The following is an 18,393-nucleotide window of genomic DNA, read 5'->3' on the forward strand; positions in this document are numbered from 1 at the left end:
GCAAGGCAAACGCCCTACCGCTGTGCTATCTCTCTGGCCCTAATATTATTTCTTATATAACTGAAATTTATCTGCGGGCTGGGAACATGGCTCAGTGGTTGAGTGCATGCCTCATATGTGTGAAGTACTGTATCTGATCAATGCCAAAGGTTTAAGAGCTAGGCAATCATGCAACTGACTTCTAGAAAATAAAAAATAATACTGTAGGGGCCCGGAGAGATAGCACAGCGGCATTTGCCTTGCAAGCAGCCGATCCAGGACCAAAGGTAGTTGGTTCGAATCCCGGTGTCCCATATGGTCCCCCGTGCCTGCCAGGTGCTATTTCTGAGCAGACAGCCAGGAGTAACCCCTGAGCACCGCCGGGTGTGGCTCAAAAACAAAAACAAAAAAAAATTGCTTGATTTATTTTCGGGCCTGGCGAGGTGGCGCTAGAGGTAAGGTGTCTGCCTTACAAGCGCTAACCAAGGAAGGACCATGGTTCGATCCCCCTGCGTCCCATATGGTCCCCTCAAGGCAAGGGCAATTTCTGAGTGCTTAGCCAGGAGTAACCCCTGAGCATCAAATGGGTGTGGCCTGAAAAAAAAATAACAATACTGTATCAGACTCAAGCCAGTTATTCCCTGGGAAAAGTAGGGCAATCAGGAGTTAAAGGAAGGCTTCTCACAATAGAATCTTTTCCTGCAAACTGAGGATTTCACCAACAAAAATGTTAACTGAGAATTTTCACTCTTTGTAGAGTCTCTAAATTACTAATTCATGGGCAGCATTTATTTTATTGAACTGCCTTGAGATATGCTGATACAAAGTTGCTTACAGCTGAATTTCAGTTATACAATTTTCCTCTTTATTTGGGGGGGGGCACATCAGGGGCACTCAGGGGTTACTCCTGGCTCTGTGCTCAGAAATCACTCCTGGCAGACTCAGGGGAGCATACGGGATGCCAGAACTGAACCCAGGTTCGTCCTGGGTTGGCTCCCACTGTAATATTACTCCGGCCCTCACCAGCACTTTTCTTTTTCTTCCTTTCTCTCCTTCCTTCCTCCCTCACTAGCACTTTTCTTTTCCCTCCTTTCCTTCCTCCGGCCCTCACCAGCACTTTTCTTTTCCTTCCCTTTTCCTTCCTTCCTTCCTTCCCTCCCTCCCTCCCTCCCGGGTTGGCTGCATGCATGGCAAATGCCCTCCCACTGTAGTATCACTCCGGCCCCTCACCAGCACTTTTCTTTTCCTTCCTTCCTTCCTTCCCTCCCTCCCTCCCTTCCTCCCTCCCTTCCTCCCTCCCTCCCTTCCTTCCTTCCTTCCTTCCTTTCTTCCTTCCTTCTTTCTTTCTTTTGGTTTTTGGGCCACACCCGGTGACGCTCAGGGGTTACTCCTAGCTATGCAATCAGAAATCGCTCCTGGCTTGGGGGACCATATGGGATGCCAGGAGATCGAACTGTGGTCTGTCCTAGGTTAGGGCGTGCAAGGCAAGTGCCCTACCACTTGCCCCACCACTCCGGCCTCCACCAGCACTTTTCTTTAAAAAAAAAATTAATCTTAAAATATATCCCTCCACCCTCTTGTAAATTAAGCAGTTAAGTTTCCGTATGAAAAATGAATCTAGGGGCCGGGCGGTGGCGCTGGAGGTAAGGTGCCTGCCTTGCCTGCGCTAGCCTAGGACGGACCGCGGTTCGATCCCCCGGCGTCCCATATGGTCCCCCAAGAAGCCAGGAGCAACTTCTGAGCGCATAGCCAGGAGTAACCCCTGAGCGTCACAGGGTGTGGCCCAAAAACCAAAAAAAAAAAGAAAAAAGAAAAATGAATCTAGGAGCTGAAGAGACAGTAGAAGGTTGGGTGCTTGCCTTGCATGTGGCTGACCAGGGTTCCATCCCCAGCACTCCTGGCCCTTCAAGCACTACCAGGAGTGATTCCTTAGTGCAGAGCTTGGAATAAGCACCAAGCATGACCAGATGTGTCCCCAACAAAAAAATGAATCTAGCTTCCTCCTCTTATATCATCATCATACATAACCCAGTGTCTTTTCTAGCTTCAACAGTTGCTCCCTGGGCTGGGGAAATGATGGATCCCAGCCCCCAGCACTGTGTGACAAATGGCTCTGAGCAGATGAACCCCGACACTGAACCAAACCCAAACGGCGGTTCTATTCAGCAGAAGCATCACGCACTACGACATCTTCCACCTAGGGCCTGCATTCTGGGATCCTCCAAAAGCCACCTGGCATCTATCAATGGCCCCTAAATAAGATGATCGGTAGCTCAGCTTCTCCGGTAGGTCTTAAACTTCTCTGCATTGCACTTAGTTCTGGGGGGGAAAGAGGGGTGTACTCTTCACAGATCATTCCCAATCTCGCGTGGTGGTGGTGGTGGTGGGGGGGGGCTCTTCCTTCCTCACCTTTCCTCCATCAGCATGCCCTGACTAAGGAATCCCTTAACCCACCTTTTGTCCCCCACCGAGCACCGGCTTCCCAGGCAGGCCCGGGGCCCTTGGAGACGCGACCGGGGCAACGGGCGGGGAGGGAAGCCCGGAGGCTGTCGGAGCCACCACGCCCTGGGGAGCCGGCGGCCCGTCCCACCTGCCATCCGGCACCCCCTTCTCCTCGAATCAGCACTTGCCCAAGACCTACCCGGTGCGAAAGAGGATGGAGGGAGGGATGGAGCGGCTCCCCAGCCCGTCCTTTGTCTGCAATCGGCACACCTCCCCTCCCCATCTCATTTGCAAAGCCCCCGGAGGGAGCGAGGGACCGGCCCGGCCCCGCCGAGGGGAGCCTGGGTTTCCGCCTCCCCGCTCCGGACCGAGCCGGGCCGGGGACGCCCAGGAGCCCAATCATTCGGCCATCGCAGGAACCAAGCTTGAGGAAAGCGAGCTTAGGGAGACCCCGCGACCCCTTCCCTCCTCCAGCCGCCGCAGCAGGGGAGGCCCCGCGGCGCCCGCTCCGTCCCAGGCCGCCTGCCTTCACCTGGCACGCTGGCATCGCCCGGACACCGGGCGTCGCGTCTCGACGGATTTCCCGAAGGCTGCCTGCCGCCTCCCCGACAAGCCGCCGCCCGCAGCCCTCCGCGGTGAAGGAGAGGCCGACGGGGACGCGCGGGCGAACGGCCCGGCCCCTAGTTGAGCGCCGCCACCACCGGGAACCTCCAGCGCGCCGCGCCGCCTGGTTTCTAAGGAACCGGGAGCTCGGCAAAGGGAGAGGCGGGGCGGGGCGGCGCGCGGAATGCGCATGCGCTCCGACGGGAAGGGCCGCCTCGGCCTAAGGGGGCGTGCCCTACCGCGCATGCGCGCGCCTTTGGGGCGGGGTTAGGCGGTCGGGCTGGGCATTCCTGGTCATTCATTTCCGGCGGTGCCCGCGGCCGAGGTTTACTTAGCATTGGAGGCATCAAGAGGAAAGAGATTCTTGGGCCGGAGTGGTGACGCTAGCGGTAAGGCGTGTCTGCCTTGCGCGTGCCAGCCTAGGACGGACCGCGGTTCGATTCCCCCCTATCCCGGCGTCCCATAGGGTACCCCCCAAGCCAGAAGAGATTTCTGAGCGCAGAGCCTGAAGGAACCCCTGAGCGTCACCAGGTGTGGCCCCCCCCAAAAAAAAAATAGTAAGAGTGAAGAGGTTCTGGGAACAGAGGTGGGCTAATGGCTGAGTTGGAATGAAGGACAATGGTCTTTCCTTGCAGAATGCTATACTTCTCTCCCGCCCCCCCCCACACTTTTCAGGGGCTTTTTGGGCTCCTTTCCCGCAGATTTGTTCTTTAAAATGCTCTGCTCAGTTCACCTGATCTCTTTATCTATGCCTATGTCCCTCTCCTCCCCCAGTTGATACCGTTTCTAGTCAAAAATCCTGGCGAACAGTATTTTTACCCTCACTCAAAATGGCAAAATGCAATATGTGTTTAATAGATTATTGTTAAAATTATATGCTTTTGTGTGTTTGTCTGTTTTGGCAGGTCACTGCGTGGTGTGGCTCCCTCACAGTTTAAAATTTTGGCTTTGTGTCGAACTTGTTCGCCACCCCTGAGTAAGACAATCCTTTCGTTCATCAGACAGCCACCCCCACCCCCCAACCTCTAAGTTTGAGTGTAAAGCACGCCATGTTGGAAATGTGTGGATGGGGTTATTTCTGCTTGCTGAGCACTTGCCCCTGCTGGTCTGTCTCTACTCCTGCACCATTCATTAGCTTTAGGAGGGTATCCTAATCCTCCTCCGCGAAAATACATGTCCCTCAAGCTAAAGTACTTGGCCAGCAGCGATTCCTGCCTGGCAGAGAAGGTAAGACTTTCTGGCCACTTGTGTTCAGTTTGGTTAATGATGAGAAACTAACTGCTGGCCCCCATCTACTGATGAGGGTTCCTTCTCTGAATTCGGATCTACCAGGCAGAGACAGAACTTACAATGTGCTGTTTTGCTCTTGTTCACATTTAATATGGAGCAGGGTTTCTCAGCTGTGACACTACTAACATTGGTGCCCTGTTAATCTGGAATAGTGGAGTTATCCTGTGCATTATAGTCTCAGCAGCATCACTGACCTAGATTCCAGTAGCATCTCATTTATTACACTGCCTGCTGCCCCACTGGCCGGGTGTGAGGATGTGAGGGTATAAAATCATTCCCATTTGAGAACCTCTAAAGGGATATGAAATCTAGTTTTACTTCATAGGGAACTTTGGGAGCAATAGTACAACTAATAGTAGCAACTATAGAGAGCAATAGTACAGAGGAGTGAGGTGTTTGCTTTGTTTACTCATGGCCACCAAGGTTGGATCTCTGGTATTCCGTAAGGGCCCGAGCCCGCCAGGAATGGAGTGAATGACTCCTGAATGGAGTGATTTGGAGAAAGAACTTTTATTTTTTTGTTTTTTGGGGGGCCACACCTATGGGTGTTCAGGGCTTCCTCCTGGCTTTGCATTCAGGAATTACTCCCAAGTGATGCTCAGGAACCCTGTGGAATGCTGGGGATTAACCTGGGTTGGCCAGGTGCAGGACGAATGCCAGTCCTGCTGTACTATATTGCTTGGAACCCATAAAGAACTTTGTTTTTGGGGCCACAGCTGATGGTACTCAGGGTTTGCTCCTGGCTCTGTGCTCAGAAATTGCTTGTGGCAGGCTCAGGGACCATATGGGATGCTGGGAACTGAACCTGGGTCCATCCTGGATCCACCACTTGCAAGGCAAACACCCTGCTGCTGTGCTATTGCTTCAGCCTAGAAAGAGAACATTTTATTATTGTTTTGTTTTTGGGCCACACTCTGAAATGATCAGGAGTACTGCTGGCTCTGCACTCAGGAATTCACTCCTGGCAGTACTTAGGGGACCCTATAGGATGTCAGGGATTCAACCCAGATCGGCTGAGAACAAGGCAAACTCCCCACCAGCTGTACTATTGCTACCGCCCCTAGATAGATAATTTTGTTTTGTTTTGTTTTTGGTTCACACCTGGCGGCACTCAGGGATTACTCCTGGCTCCATGCTCAGAAATCACTCTTGGCAGGCTCGGGGGACCATATGGGATGCCGGGATTCGAACCAATGACCTTCTGCATCTTGGCCCCAAAAGATAATTTTTTTTTTGGTTTTTGGGCCACACCCGGCGGTGCTCAGGGGTTACTCCTGGCTGTCTGCTCAGAAATAGCTCCTGGAAGGCACGGGGGACCATATGGGACACCGGGATTCGAACCAACCACCTCTGGTCCTGGATCGGCTGCTTGCAAGGCAAATGCTGCTGTGCTATCTCTCCGGGCCCCAAAAGATAATTTTTAAATGCTTAATCTATTACTCCCTCCACTTTTTTGGTTTGTTTGTTTCTGGGCCACTCCCAGCATTGCTCAGAAATTAATCCTGGCAGGCTCGGGGACCTTATACGATACCAGGGATCGAACCCGGGTCAGCCATATGCAAGGAAAACACCCTACCTACTGTACTAGTACTCTGGCCCCCTCCCCTCCATTATTGTGTTCCCTGAGTTTGGCAATCATTCTAGGAGATGCATTTCATAGTGAAGCATTCTATAATGTAGACTTGGAACGTCCCAGGTTAAAACTGTATTTTCATAGTTGCTATGTTCCCCATGGAAACCCCTGCCAGTTTCCCCTGACCCTATGCTAGATAAGATAGCCTGTCTCTCTGACTTAGGCATCCACACCCTCTCCAGGGACATCTAGTAGCCTTATACTATCTTGTGGTACCCTTTTCCACTTGTCACACAAAACCCCAAACCTCTATTTGCTTCTCCCATCTCCCTCACATCCTGTTGTGCAGACTCTTATTTCCTACATCTTTTTTTTTTTTTTTGTTTTTGGGCCACACCCGTTTGACGCTCAGGGGTTATTCCTGGCTATGTGCTCAGAAATCGCCCCTGGCTTGGGGGGACCATATGGGACGCCGGGGGATCGAACCACGGTCCTTCCTTGGCTAGCGCTTGCAAGGCAGACACCTTACCTCCAGCGCCACCTACCCGGCCCCTCCTACATCTTTTTCAAACCTATCCTCTATCTGGCCTATTGTAGTCACCTCCTACCTGGTTCTGGCTTCCAGTCTGTCCCACCTCCAGACAGCTTTCTACCTCATCTGAATCGCCCCACTGCAGGAAACCCTGGTGCTGTGAAGGTAGGGAAGACAACCTGGAGCTGGCCAGACACCAGGTAATGTGCACTTGGAGGAAAGGCACTCATTTCCTTTGAGCCCCTGTGCCATGTGCTACCCTCCCAAGATGTACTCTAATTCTTCACCTCTTAAGTAGAACTGATTGTATTTTGTTTGTTGGTTTTTTTCTTATGGGCCACACCCTGCAGCGCTTAGGGCTTATTCCTTGCTCTGCACTCAGGCATCACTTTTTTTTTTTCTTCAGGCATCACTCTTGATGGGGCTCAAGAGACCACATGAAGTGCAGGAATCAAACCTGGGTGATCCCTGGTCACTGTACTATCACTCCAGCCCAGGATTAATGATTTAAGAACAGGCAACTAGGGGCCGGCGAGGTGGCGCTAGAGGTAAGGTGTCTGCCTTGCAAGCGCTAGCCAAGGAAGGACTGCAGTTCGATCCCCGGCGTCCCATATGGTCCCCCCAAGCCAGGGGCAATTTCTGAGTGCTTAGCCAGGAGTAACCCCTGAGCATAAAACGGGTGTGGCCCGAAAAACCAAAAAAAAAGAACAGGCAACTGGGCTATAGATAGTACAGTGGGTATGCCTCTTGCCTCGCATGCAGTCAACCTCCATTCAATCCTGGATATCTCAAAGCTCTTTCTTTTTTTTTTTTTTTTTTTTTTTTTTTTTTTTTTTTGTGGTTTTTGGGTCACACCCGGCAGTGCTCAGGGGTTATTCCTGGCTCCAGGCTCAGAAATTGCTCCTGGCAGGCACGGGGGACCATATGGGGCTCCGGGATTTGAACCGATGACCTCCTGCATGAAAGGCAAACGCCTTTCCTCCATGCTATCTCTCCGGCCCCTCAAAGCTCTTTCTGACTCTCCAGTGTATAGGGTGACTGATTTAGAAAGTATTAGAAATGTATTCAAAATCTTATTTTGAGAGTAAAACTCACTTTTTATTTGGTTTTAGCTTTTTGTGTGTGTGTGGTTTTTGGGTCACACCCAGCAGTGCTCAGGGGTTATTCCTGGCTCCAGGCTCAGAAATTGCTCCTGGCAGGCACCGGGGACCATATGGGGCGCCGGGATTCGAACCGATGACCTCCTGCATGAAAGGCAAATGCCTTACCTCCATGCTATCTCTCCGGCCCCTGGTTTTAGCTTTTAGCTTATACCTGCAGTGCTCAGGGGTTGCTCCTAGCTCTGTGCTTAGGAATCACTCCTAGTGGCTTGAAGTACCATTACGGGGTGGGTATAAGGGATCAAACCCAGATCAGCCACACACTCTACCCATAACCACTTACTATCACTCCAGCCAACTCACCCTTTCTCTCCCATCCCCTTTCTTAAGTTAAATATGCTACTTTGTCTAAGAAAGCTGTGTTTATAGAACTCGTAAGGGTTCTGAAAAACACTTAAGATTTTGAGGGTCCTAAGTTCAGGCCTGGGCACTGGAGAGGTGGGCGGAACAGAGGCCAACGTCTCCAGGACAGTGTACCACACGAGATGCCAACTTTACCAAAACTGAAAACAAGACACTCAATACTGCCCATGGACATGTATTTTAATAAAAATAATCTGTCAAAATACAACAGGAGTTTTTTTTTTTCATCTCTCAAGTACAATTTCGTAAGATGTTTTATGTTAGAATTCGAAGCTCTCCCATGCCCACAAGTTTCATGCTAATGCCAAGTATGGACTTGCAAGGACACGGGCAGAACCAGTGTGTGTGCGCTGGGGAGGTCACCTGTCTTGGCTGTGGTCACAAATGGAGGAGCCCTCTGCAGAGGCAGCGCCTGGGGCAGCCAGAGCCCCGCCAGGCCACGGCTCCCAGGGCAGGGACTGGCCGGCGGCCATGTGGTGTGCATACCTGAGTTGTGAGCAACCAAAGGAACTTGCAGCTCTGACAGTTCTCTGCCTCATCTTCTTTGTGCTTACTTATGGAGGAGTAAGGTGATGGGTGGCCAGACACCCCACCTCTTCATCTCTTGGTGTCCCTGTTCCAACTCAGTCACAGAGCTCCAAGGGCCAGGGGTTCTGGCTTACTTTGCAAGCTGTGCCAAGAGAGACCCTTTGGTGCCCCAAGAGGAATGGGTGGGTAGGGAAAGCTGCTGCCCTGGGCGGGCAACTAACAGGGCCAAGTGTTCTTATCGCCAAGGACCCAGTCCACTGGAGCTCCTTCCAGTCCCTTCCCCACTCGAGGTTCCAGAAGCCTGTAGTGAGTGGTACATAAGGGGCACCAGTGGCTGACAGCCATGCCCAGCCTATTAGACGAACAGCAAGACAGTGGGCTCAAGCAGCTTGGTTAGAGTCCTCTCCACGGCTTGTGGGGCAAAGGCTTATGTCCCAAAGGAAAGTTGTCCAACTGGGACAGAGAGCCCCTATGGAGAGGAACAGAGTAAACAACTTGGACTCAGCTGAAACAGTGAGATAAGGCACAGAAAATGGAGAGGTGGCCATGGGAACTGAGTCAGGAGGACACCCAACTCCAAGCAGCACACAGTGGTCCTGGGCCCTCTCTCAGCCGCTCCACTAACAAAGCCCTGACAACCCCCAAAGGTGGGTACCTTACACCATCATCCCGTGCTTGGACTGAACAGAAGTACCCAACCACAGGGGTCAATCCCAGCATGCCACTAATTTGCTGTGTGACTTTGACCAAGTCACTTAAATCTCCTGGTCCTGCTTCCTTCTATAAATGAAAGGGGGTTGGGCAGGGTGCGGGTGGGGTGACACACATGTTCTCTGAACCCTAATCTAGCTGCAAAAGCCCATGATTCTCGTTCCTAGTCCCTTTCAGGTCAGCACCGCAACAGCCTGATGTTCTCCACCTCTGGGTGAGGGAGCCTTTCCAGACAAATGCCACCTCCCTGATAAGCCAAGGGTTGGGGGCCATCAGCCAGGGCCCCAGGGGGTGCCAAGGAAAGGCAACAGTCTATAGTATTAGGTCCAGGGCAAAATCTGAGCCAACATGGGGCCAGAGCCTGAGCTGCTCACCAGCAGTAGGTCTGATGCCAGCATCTCATGTCTCATGCTGTCCAGCCACAGGTTCCAGTGGCTCAGCCACACCAACCATTCCATTTGTCTCCTGACACAGGAGCTTGCCTCATTCCAGGAACCAGATATGGAGCTACTAACTTCATCTCTTCTTCAGGGGCAACTTGTGCACCCCTCCCTGGAGAAGCAGGTGGGCAAGAGAAGAGCCCCAGGTCCTCCTAGGGCTCCTCAGGAAAGGTGCCTCTATTTCCTCCTCCTGTATACTCAGTCCTCACAGCTGGTTGACTGAGTCCTGGCAGCCAACTCAGTTCCTCTCCTGATTTTCTGATGGCAATATCGGGACTGTGTCTGTCCTGGTTCCATGGATCTGTGAAAGGCTGGTGGACACTGAGAAAGCCCAATAGGTTCTGTCCTCTGGTCAGCAAATATTCATCATTGTCTCCCCTAAGAATGAGTGTGGCCCAGCTGCGGCGATGATCTGGCCTCTGGAGTCCAGGATTTCAGCCACCCCACCAACAGGTGGCTCACAAGTCTGCCTCCCCAACTCCAAGCTGCTCCAAAGCAAGCACCACCTCCATCAGAACTGGGCAGGGGGGCATGAAGACACAGGCAGGCTGGAAGGTAGCCCCAGGCTCAGGGGCCTCTGTCCTGGGAATGGCGCTTTCCTTGCCGCAACCGGAAACACAGCAGCTCTCAAGTTGAAGGCAGGTAGTTTCCAGCAATCAATTTAGAGTTAACTTAATTATTTGGCCATCTTAACAATGAAAGGAGGCAAGATGTAGAAAGGGAAAAGAGACAGAGGAGGCAGGATAGAGCGGCAGACAGCGTGCTGGCCAAGAACATTCTACAACCTCACGTAGCCCTGGGCCAACTTGTCCCTTCGCTGGCTCTATGGTTCCTGTTTACTTCAGTTTCCTGGGCCTGGGGACCTGAACTTCTTGGGAAACTGCAAACCAGTTTAGCCTAATCTGCCCACCAAAACCTACATGGCTTTCTGGGCTGCAGATAGGCCAGTGGCTCGATGAAGGGGACATTTGAAATAAACCAATCATTTGGCTGAGGTGACAGAGAGCATTCTTCTTTAATGAGCTGGACTCAAAAAACAGGGTGTCTGGCCAGCCTCACCCAGAGGTGCTGGACCACTAACACTATAATAAATACTGTCTCTTTTTTAATATATATTTATATATATAATCTCATTTTTTTATTTATGAAAATAATAAGCTATGACCAACGTGGATAGGCTTCATCACTAAAGTAGCAGAAACCAGCTCAGCACAAACTCTCCAGAGATAAAATACTGGTGGCTCAGTCAGGAGAAAAAAATAAAAGATTTAAAACCCAATCCCTCCTTAAAATGAAATCCCCTTTTAAGTAGAAGGCGCTACATGAGAGTAACCAGCCAATACTGTATCACAGGCCGCTGCACGCAAAGGGGACAAAGAGAGAAAGGAGGGAGGAAAGAAGGGAGGAAAGAAGGGAGGGAGGGAGGGAGGGAAGGAAGGAGGAAAATGACAGAACAGGAGGAGGCAGGGAAGGAGGGGAGGGAAAGGTACAGCAGGAGGGAGGAGACAAACAGGCGGAGTGAATCTGCCCATGGCTTACAGGTCCCTGCACCAGGTGCCTGTGGAGGGCAGGGGCTGCTCCAGCCCTGAGGCTGAGGGGGTCCCAGTGGGGCCAGCCAACATGGTCAGCTAGTGCAAGTAGTCATCAACTCTGGCAAAGGAACAAGATCCCAGGCCCGCTCTGGCCATGAGTCGTAGACATTCCGATGCCTGGCCCAGAGCGAGCATCAGAGGGGGCTGCTTTGGCAGGTTCTGAGATTCTGTGGAGAGACAAGGCCTGGTCACCAGCTAGCCTGCTATGGGAGGAGAGCAAATTCTCATGTGCACATGTGCATGCCATCAGGCCACAGCCCCCAGCCACATGGGGGACATTTTTGGGGAGCAATGGGCTGTCAGGGTTTAGGATAAGCCATTATCCTGATTCAGACAAGCATCAGCCCTTGCGAAAAGGGAAGGGGGGCAGCCCTGGGGTCACTTGTTTCTGCGGCAGACACTCACCTAAAATGGCGCTGTTGAGGGCAGCGCACACGGGCTCCCTCTGGATGGGGTCGAGCTGCTGGCCCACAGGGCAGCTCCAGGGGTCTGAATACGCCAGCAGGCTAAAAGCATCCTAGGGACAGGGAGGTATTTCTGAGAGGACGGTGGCGCCAGGGTATATAGTGACTGTGAGATCTACTGAGGGCACCCCACACTTATGACAGGCTTTCTCCAGGGTCCGAAAAGTGGGGATATCCCTGGATGCAGACTTGATGGAGCATCCCAGAATTCTGTCCTCCTCCTCCTCCTCTCCCAGTGGTCACCCGTTTTGTGTGTGGGACTTGTCCCGTACCTGCAGCATCTCTGTGTGGGCCAAGTTCTTGCCGTACTCACGACCCAGCTGTTCGCTGAGTGCCTGCAGCTCCCGGCCAAACAGGATGATCCGCTCCGTGGCAGCCTGGTTGCCCCCGCAGAGCTGCCGCCGAGGATGCCCATCATCTGAGCCCAGCAAAGGACAAGTCAGGCGGGTGAGGAGAGAAGGGGAAGATGACAATAGGCCCCCAAAAAGACCGGGGCTGGGAGAAGCAGGAGGTCTAGGCAGAGAGCCAGCGGCCCCTTTTTGAGGGTCCTTGTCCTGGCCAAGGTGCTTGCCTCCCCGTGGGGGACTCTTCAGAGCTGAGGCAGCGTCCAGGCTATCGGACACACAGGCCAGCAGTGGCACAATTCTGGCAACTTCCCTGTTCCATACCAGCCCAGGAGTTTGGGTGTGCCCTATAGTGTCTGCTCTTCCCTGAGTCCTATAGCCTGAAACACAGATCTGGGCTCAGCAGCATACCTGGGCCTTTTTGCCTCAAACACACACCCCTGACTGGCTTTTGGAGTAGGACGAGAACCACATCTAGTTCAAGCTGCCATAGTCTGCCCATCTCCTGCCCCAAAGCAAGTAGCAGGAATCCAGACCAATCAGCACCCCTGGGAAAAGCCGTGCCAGCCTGCGCTCTTACCCATGCTGGACTCGTCCGTCTGCAGGTCCTCATGCTTGTAGGCACCATTGACAATGCGGGTAGACACGCTCTCGAGGACACCATTGGGGTAATGCTCTGCCTCCATCTCCATCTCACTGTCACTGTGGAGAGAGGCGGGAGGTACCCTCAGCCAAGGGCAGAGGGTCACAGCCTGGAGGACCCCATCAACATCTGATGCCACTGATATGCCAGTGATGCCAGCTAAGGTATCACCCGATTCACTTTTTTACTTGAGAGTTGGGGAGAACCACCACAGCCAAAGGTCCTCAGGACGTATACCTGGCTCTGTGCTCTGAGCTTAATCCCTGGCATGGCTCAGGGGATTATATAGGGTGCTGGGGATCAGACCCAAATCAGCCGCATACAAGGCAAGTAAAACACCAACTATCACTCTGACCCCTGATTCTCACTCATCCCCATACTCCTGTGACCTCCCCTCCCAGGCCTTCCTCCCTGACTCAATCAGCACCCACTTCACTCCCAAAGGCAGAGCTCATGAGCCCCAATGAACAGCTCTAGGAATCTGCTCTAAGGCAAGCCTAGTGATCGCTGAAGACCAGCCACAACACAGTCTGCATCCTGGTGACCAGCCCAACGTGGATGAGCCAAGGCCTGGCCCTAACTCTTTTTTTTTTGGGGGGGGGGGTTTGGGTCACACCCGGCAGTGTTCAGGGGTTACTCCTGGCTCTATGCTCAGAAATCACTCCTGGCAGGCTCAGGACCATATGGGATGCCGGGATTTGAACCACCGTCCTTCTGTGTTTAAGGCAAACGCCTTACCGCTGTGCTATCTCTCCGGCCCCAGCCCTAACTCTTTTTAATAGAGCCTGGGGTCCTCCCTTGAAGGAGAACCACATTCTCTACCCAGATGTCTCAATACCACTGGACAAAGCCAGAGCTGTGGCAGAGGAGACTGACATATCCAATGGCTGAGCCTGAAGGTCAGCAGTAGCCACTGTCCTGACAGAGATGAGGGTTGGGGCAGGAGTAGAAGCAGGAAGCAGAGCAGGGTGGGCACCTGGTCTCCTGGTTACTTGTGCTGCTGTGAGGCTGAGACTTGGTAGAATCTGTAGAGTTGGACTCAGAGTAATTGACGGACGATGGGGACGAGGAGGATGAGGAGGATGAGGATGAGGACGAGGAGCTGGGCGCGGGGTATTTACTGTGGTTCTGTTTGCTCTTGGTGGACATGATGCCATTACTACAGCTTGGACTGTCCGCTCCTGGATGTTGGGGGAATAGTGAGAAAATAAGGGGTGGCATGCATCAAGCAAGGTCCCAGGAACAAGAAAAATGTTGCTGTGCCCCATCTTCCCAGTCCAGTAGTGACCCCGAGTCCAGCCTGGGGAGTCTGAGGGGCGCTCCTCTCACGCTGGTTTTCCCTAGAGCCCTCTGGAGAGTGGCTCACCTGTGTTGTGCATGTGGGAACTGGGGCCATGGCGGGGGCTGAGGTTGGGGGAGCCGGGGTAGCTGTCCTGGGACTTGGGGCTTCGGGAGCTCAGGCTTCGGACCTCACTGTCGGTCCCATTCACCATCTCCACAAACTGGCGGCACCTGCAGAGGGAGCAGAGCGGTGGTGCTCTGGGCTCGGTTGGGCTCGTCTGTTCCCACCACCAACTGAGGGGCCAGGCTAGAGGGGAGCTGATGGTCCCCTAAACTTACTTGAGCATGAAGAGCAGGTTGGGGTTATGCTCCAGGAGCCCTGGGTAGAAGTGCTGCGTGGTCTCAATGGCCTCGCCCACACGGCCCTCTAGCACCAGCTTCTGGATCTCTGCAGGGGCAAGAACAGGATGGTGAGTTGGGAGTGCAGACCATCCCCAAAGTCAGGGCCTGGATCCAGAGCCCAGAGCACAGGCCAGCAGCCCAGTCTCAGAGAGGAGGCTAAGATGTTCACAGAAGAGGCTGACGAAAAAACTGGATGGGGGGGGGGGGCGAAGAGCAAGTACACTAGGTAGGGTGTTTGCCTTGCACAAAAGACCTGAGTTCAATCCCCTATGGTACATTCCAAACACCTGAGTGGTGTGGCCCCCCCAACAAAACAAAAATAAGCTGGGATGGCCAACTCTACCAGAAACCAAATGTCCATGAAGTTTCAACAATGAGGGGGAAAGAGGAGAGAGTCTGAGCTCATGACCAGGTCACCTTGGAGGCAAGCTCCAATGGCACATAGTGGGCAAGAAGGGGCCCTGATTGGGAGCAGGATCTGGGGATGGGCACCCAGGCAACTATGGGTAATGTTTCTCATAGAACTTCCTTCATTCACAAACAAACTCCAAATCTCACAAACAAACTGCAAATCTGGGGTTTCCTTCCATCCCAGAGCTGGACACAGTTTTGCTGGGAAACCAAGACTCACGAACACAGAGCCAGCAGGCTGAGAGATGCAAGTGGGCACACAGAGGCACACATGCATCCCATCTCCCTTGATCTTGCCTGATCTCTTTTTGGAGCTGCTGCACTGTGCCTGGGACCTGCCTTCCAGGACAGAGCCCTGAACAGTGTGAGGGTCAGGGCTTCCTTTATTGACTGCAAAGGGCAGGGCCAGATATGGGGAGCAGAGAACATCCCGTTTCCCCCATCTCGGGCATCTGCTATCATCCTTCTGTCCATATCAGTACCCTCTCGGGCTGGAACATGCAACAATGACTCTGATGGAGTCAAGGGTGCCGAGACAGAGAACTGGGCTACCCTGCCAGGACCAGGAAGTTGAGTAGGAAAAAAACAGGTATTGGGGGTGGGGGGCAGCCTGTCAGGGAGCCAACACGACCTTCCCAACTGCCCAACTGCCCGTGGGATGGTCCTGTCTTGCAAGAGCACAAGAACAAGGCCTGGGGCTCGGGCTTTTGGCTGGACACCTGGTCTCAAGGACCAGAGCCAGACAGACTCCTGCCTGATTATCCCAGGCTTGCAGATGCCAGGGAGCAGAGATAAGGCCTTGGAAGGGAAGGATGGAGGAAGAGGAATCAACCTTACTTTGTCTGTTCTTTATGGAGGCTTGCTCTTCCTGAATTGGAGTTTCAGTCATTCGGGCAAAGGCTGTGGCTGTGGCACAATATCCATGGTGCACCAGATAAGAGGAGACCATGCTAGAAGAAAGGAAATGCTCACAGTGACCCTCGAAGTACTACAGTTCCCCCGCCACCACCAACAACAGGTGGGACAAAAGGGCTTTCCTCCTTGAGAACTCAGGGAAAGAAACAAAATAAAATCTCTCCCTGGGGCCGGAGAGATAGCACAGGAGTAGCACAGCGGTAGGGCGTTTGCTTTATACACCGCCAACCCGAGATCGACCTGGGTTCGATTCCCAGCCTCCCATATGGTCTCTCAAACCTGCCAGAAGCTATTTCTGAGCAGTTAGGAGTAACCTCAGAGCAATGCCAAATGTGGCCCAATTAAGAAAAAGAAAAAAAAAAGAAAACTCCTTCGGTTGCATGGATGACATGGGTGACATGTGGGTCCCCATGCTCGCTTGCAACTTCTCTGGGAATGCTGCCCACACATGGGTAGGCTGGCAGCACACGTGCCCATGCAGGCATCCACCTCTCCAATCGTCCTTGCTGGCCCAGTAAGGGCCACCCATCTCTGCCAGGCTCTGGGACAGAAGCCAACCAGGTCTGGCAGCTGCCAGAGACAGTGCAGGCCATGTGTAAGCCTCCCACAGAAGAGGCTCCCTCACAGAAGCACTCTGGCTCCCCAGAAGAACCTCACCCACAGGAGAGCTGGGCAGCAGAGCTATCACCCCGATAACTCCCAATTAACAAAATGAAGCCCCAGGACAAGGTATCAGGCACCCACAAGACAAGGCTCCCAGGAGCAATCTCTGGGGCACAGCCCAAGAGTGGCACGGGCGCAAGTGTGGGAGCCCCACATCTGATGTGAACAGAGTGAATATTTGGGGTTGGGGAGGGGCAGGTGATATTAAAATTATCCAACATGAGTGTCTGAGGCTGACAAGGGGAAAGGCAGAGACATTCATTCAGCTTTGAGTTTGATTGTGTTTATTTTGAATAGGGACCACCCCCAGCAGGGCCTTACCTGGTGACGCTGGGGGAAGGGTTAGTGATGTCGTGAATCTCAAGGCCTCAACACTTGCTAGGCATGTGCTTGGCCACTTAAGCAAGCTCCCTGGGATTCAAGGTTTTCTTTCTCTCTCTTTTTTTAAGTTTCTTTGGAAGGATGGGGGAAGTTGGATCACTCCTGGTATTACTCAGGAGCTACTCCTGGCTCTATCCCCAGGGGTCAGACTCTTAATTGTGCTTGTAGAACCACATGTGGTATCAGCAATCAAACAGGGATCAGCTGCAATAAGACAAGTACCACAACTACTGTCTCTCTGGCCTTTTCCTCATGTTTGAAGGAATAAATAAAACAATATTCACAAATTTCTTCTTAGTACAAAATGGCCAACAAATAGAATGCATTAGCTATCTTTGTGGCCAACTGAAGTCTTATCAAATATGAAAAGTTACCAAGAAAAACGACCTTTATCTCTACAAACACATGAGAGGGAAGCCAGCAAGAGGCCGGTGCCAATGTGCCTCTGTGATAGCACAAGTGTGATAGCACAAGTGGTGACCATGCTCATGAGGTGACATTACATGAAATCATAGGACACGTCAGATGTGGGTCTTAGTAAACACTCCAGATACACACAAGGGCAAACATACTAGAATGCTTGGCCCTGATGTTACTGGTACCCTGGGGTAGCCCCAACTTTCCCAGCAAGGGACAGGCTTGGTGTTGGACCTCTGAGGAAGAACTCATTAGCCAGGGATACTGGGAACAAGGCGGGAGCCGTGCTGCACTTCCTGAAAAGGGTCTGACCACTGGGGGCCTTTCTCCATGCAACCCCCCTACAATCCTACAGTGTGAACACAACTAAGGGCCCAGGGGCTTTTTCGAAGGGCAATAAACAACTAGGTCCAGTGAAAGCTTGGCCCAACCTTGTAAGATGGGCTCACAGGTCACGCCACCTCCTGGAAAAAAGGGTGCTGTTGACTATGGGTGGCTGAGACCCAAACCCAGGTTTCTGTCCTCTGGTATACTCAGATTGGCTTCCAGAAAAATCTTGGAATTAGTTAGGAAGTAGAGGGACTCTGTTCTGCACACTGCTGGGCTGGGATGCTGACCTGAGACATGACCTCAGGCCACAAGTCATGACATGAGGGATGACCTCTTGGTAAAAAGTCTGAAGAGGAAGAGCCCAAGAGGCCTCCCAGCACAACCTCTATACCGTGCATGGCCCAGGGGTAAATACACAGGAGCCTTCTGAGCAGGACTTGGAACAAGGGCTCAGAGAATGCTCCCTGGAAGCATTCAGGGGCAGTTGCTTGGTCAATTGGGGGGAGGGACACTTACTTCTGCAGCACCGCCTGCCACTCGCCGAGCCGGGCGCCGATGGGGAAACAGTGCACTGTGCCCTGAACCTTAGCACGCCACTCCCGCATGTAGTCCTCAATGTCGAACAGAAAAGGCTGTTGCCCGAAGTTAGCGTCCACAATTTCCCCAGGTGTCTGTAGGCCTACTGTGGGGTAGAGGTTGGCCTGAGGAGGAGAGGGATAAGTTAGTAGGGTCCAAGAGTGACCCTCCAGCTGCAGAGTGGGGCAATCAGGTTAGAGCAGGCAGAGCCACTGTCCTCCCCTGCCTGAGATCTGAGAAACTCTCCCCTTGGGAAGAACACAAGAGAAGCCAGCCAAGGACAGCACACGGTCGCCTCCCTGTGAAAAAGGCCCCATGTCCCCAGAATCTGAGAATTCCATTGTTGGGACATA

At 52.7% G+C, this 18,393-nt stretch overlaps 2 protein-coding genes across 3 annotated transcripts in view; both read right to left on the bottom strand.

Moving 5' to 3' along the window:
• Positions 1-2,995, bottom strand: part of GFOD2 (glucose-fructose oxidoreductase domain containing 2) — a 33,650-nt gene extending 30,655 nt beyond the window's left edge. The window contains exon 1 of the mRNA XM_049786426.1: positions 2,954-2,995. The gene's annotated coding sequence lies outside the window, so the exon portion shown is untranslated. The remainder of the gene's footprint in view (positions 1-2,953) is intronic.
• A 5,109-nt stretch (positions 2,996-8,104) lies between these two features.
• The window catches only part of RANBP10 (RAN binding protein 10), a 50,768-nt gene continuing 40,479 nt past the window's right edge, over positions 8,105-18,393 (bottom strand). For both annotated transcript variants that reach the window (XM_049786386.1, XM_049786387.1), the window contains 9 exons: positions 17,981-18,165; positions 15,596-15,708; positions 14,285-14,393; positions 14,031-14,176; positions 13,641-13,845; positions 12,602-12,723; positions 11,950-12,095; positions 11,619-11,730; positions 8,105-11,380 (listed from right to left, as the gene is read on the bottom strand). In XM_049786386.1, the coding sequence (XP_049642343.1) occupies positions 11,250-11,380; positions 11,619-11,730; positions 11,950-12,095; positions 12,602-12,723; positions 13,641-13,845; positions 14,031-14,176; positions 14,285-14,393; positions 15,596-15,708; positions 17,981-18,165 (1,269 nt within the window). In that variant the 3' untranslated portion in view covers positions 8,105-11,249. The remainder of the gene's footprint in view (positions 11,381-11,618; positions 11,731-11,949; positions 12,096-12,601; positions 12,724-13,640; positions 13,846-14,030; positions 14,177-14,284; positions 14,394-15,595; positions 15,709-17,980; positions 18,166-18,393) is intronic.

The sequence above is a fragment of the Suncus etruscus genome, chromosome 14, assembly GCF_024139225.1.
Source record: "Suncus etruscus isolate mSunEtr1 chromosome 14, mSunEtr1.pri.cur, whole genome shotgun sequence".
Classification (NCBI taxonomy): Eukaryota; Metazoa; Chordata; class Mammalia; order Eulipotyphla; family Soricidae; genus Suncus; species Suncus etruscus.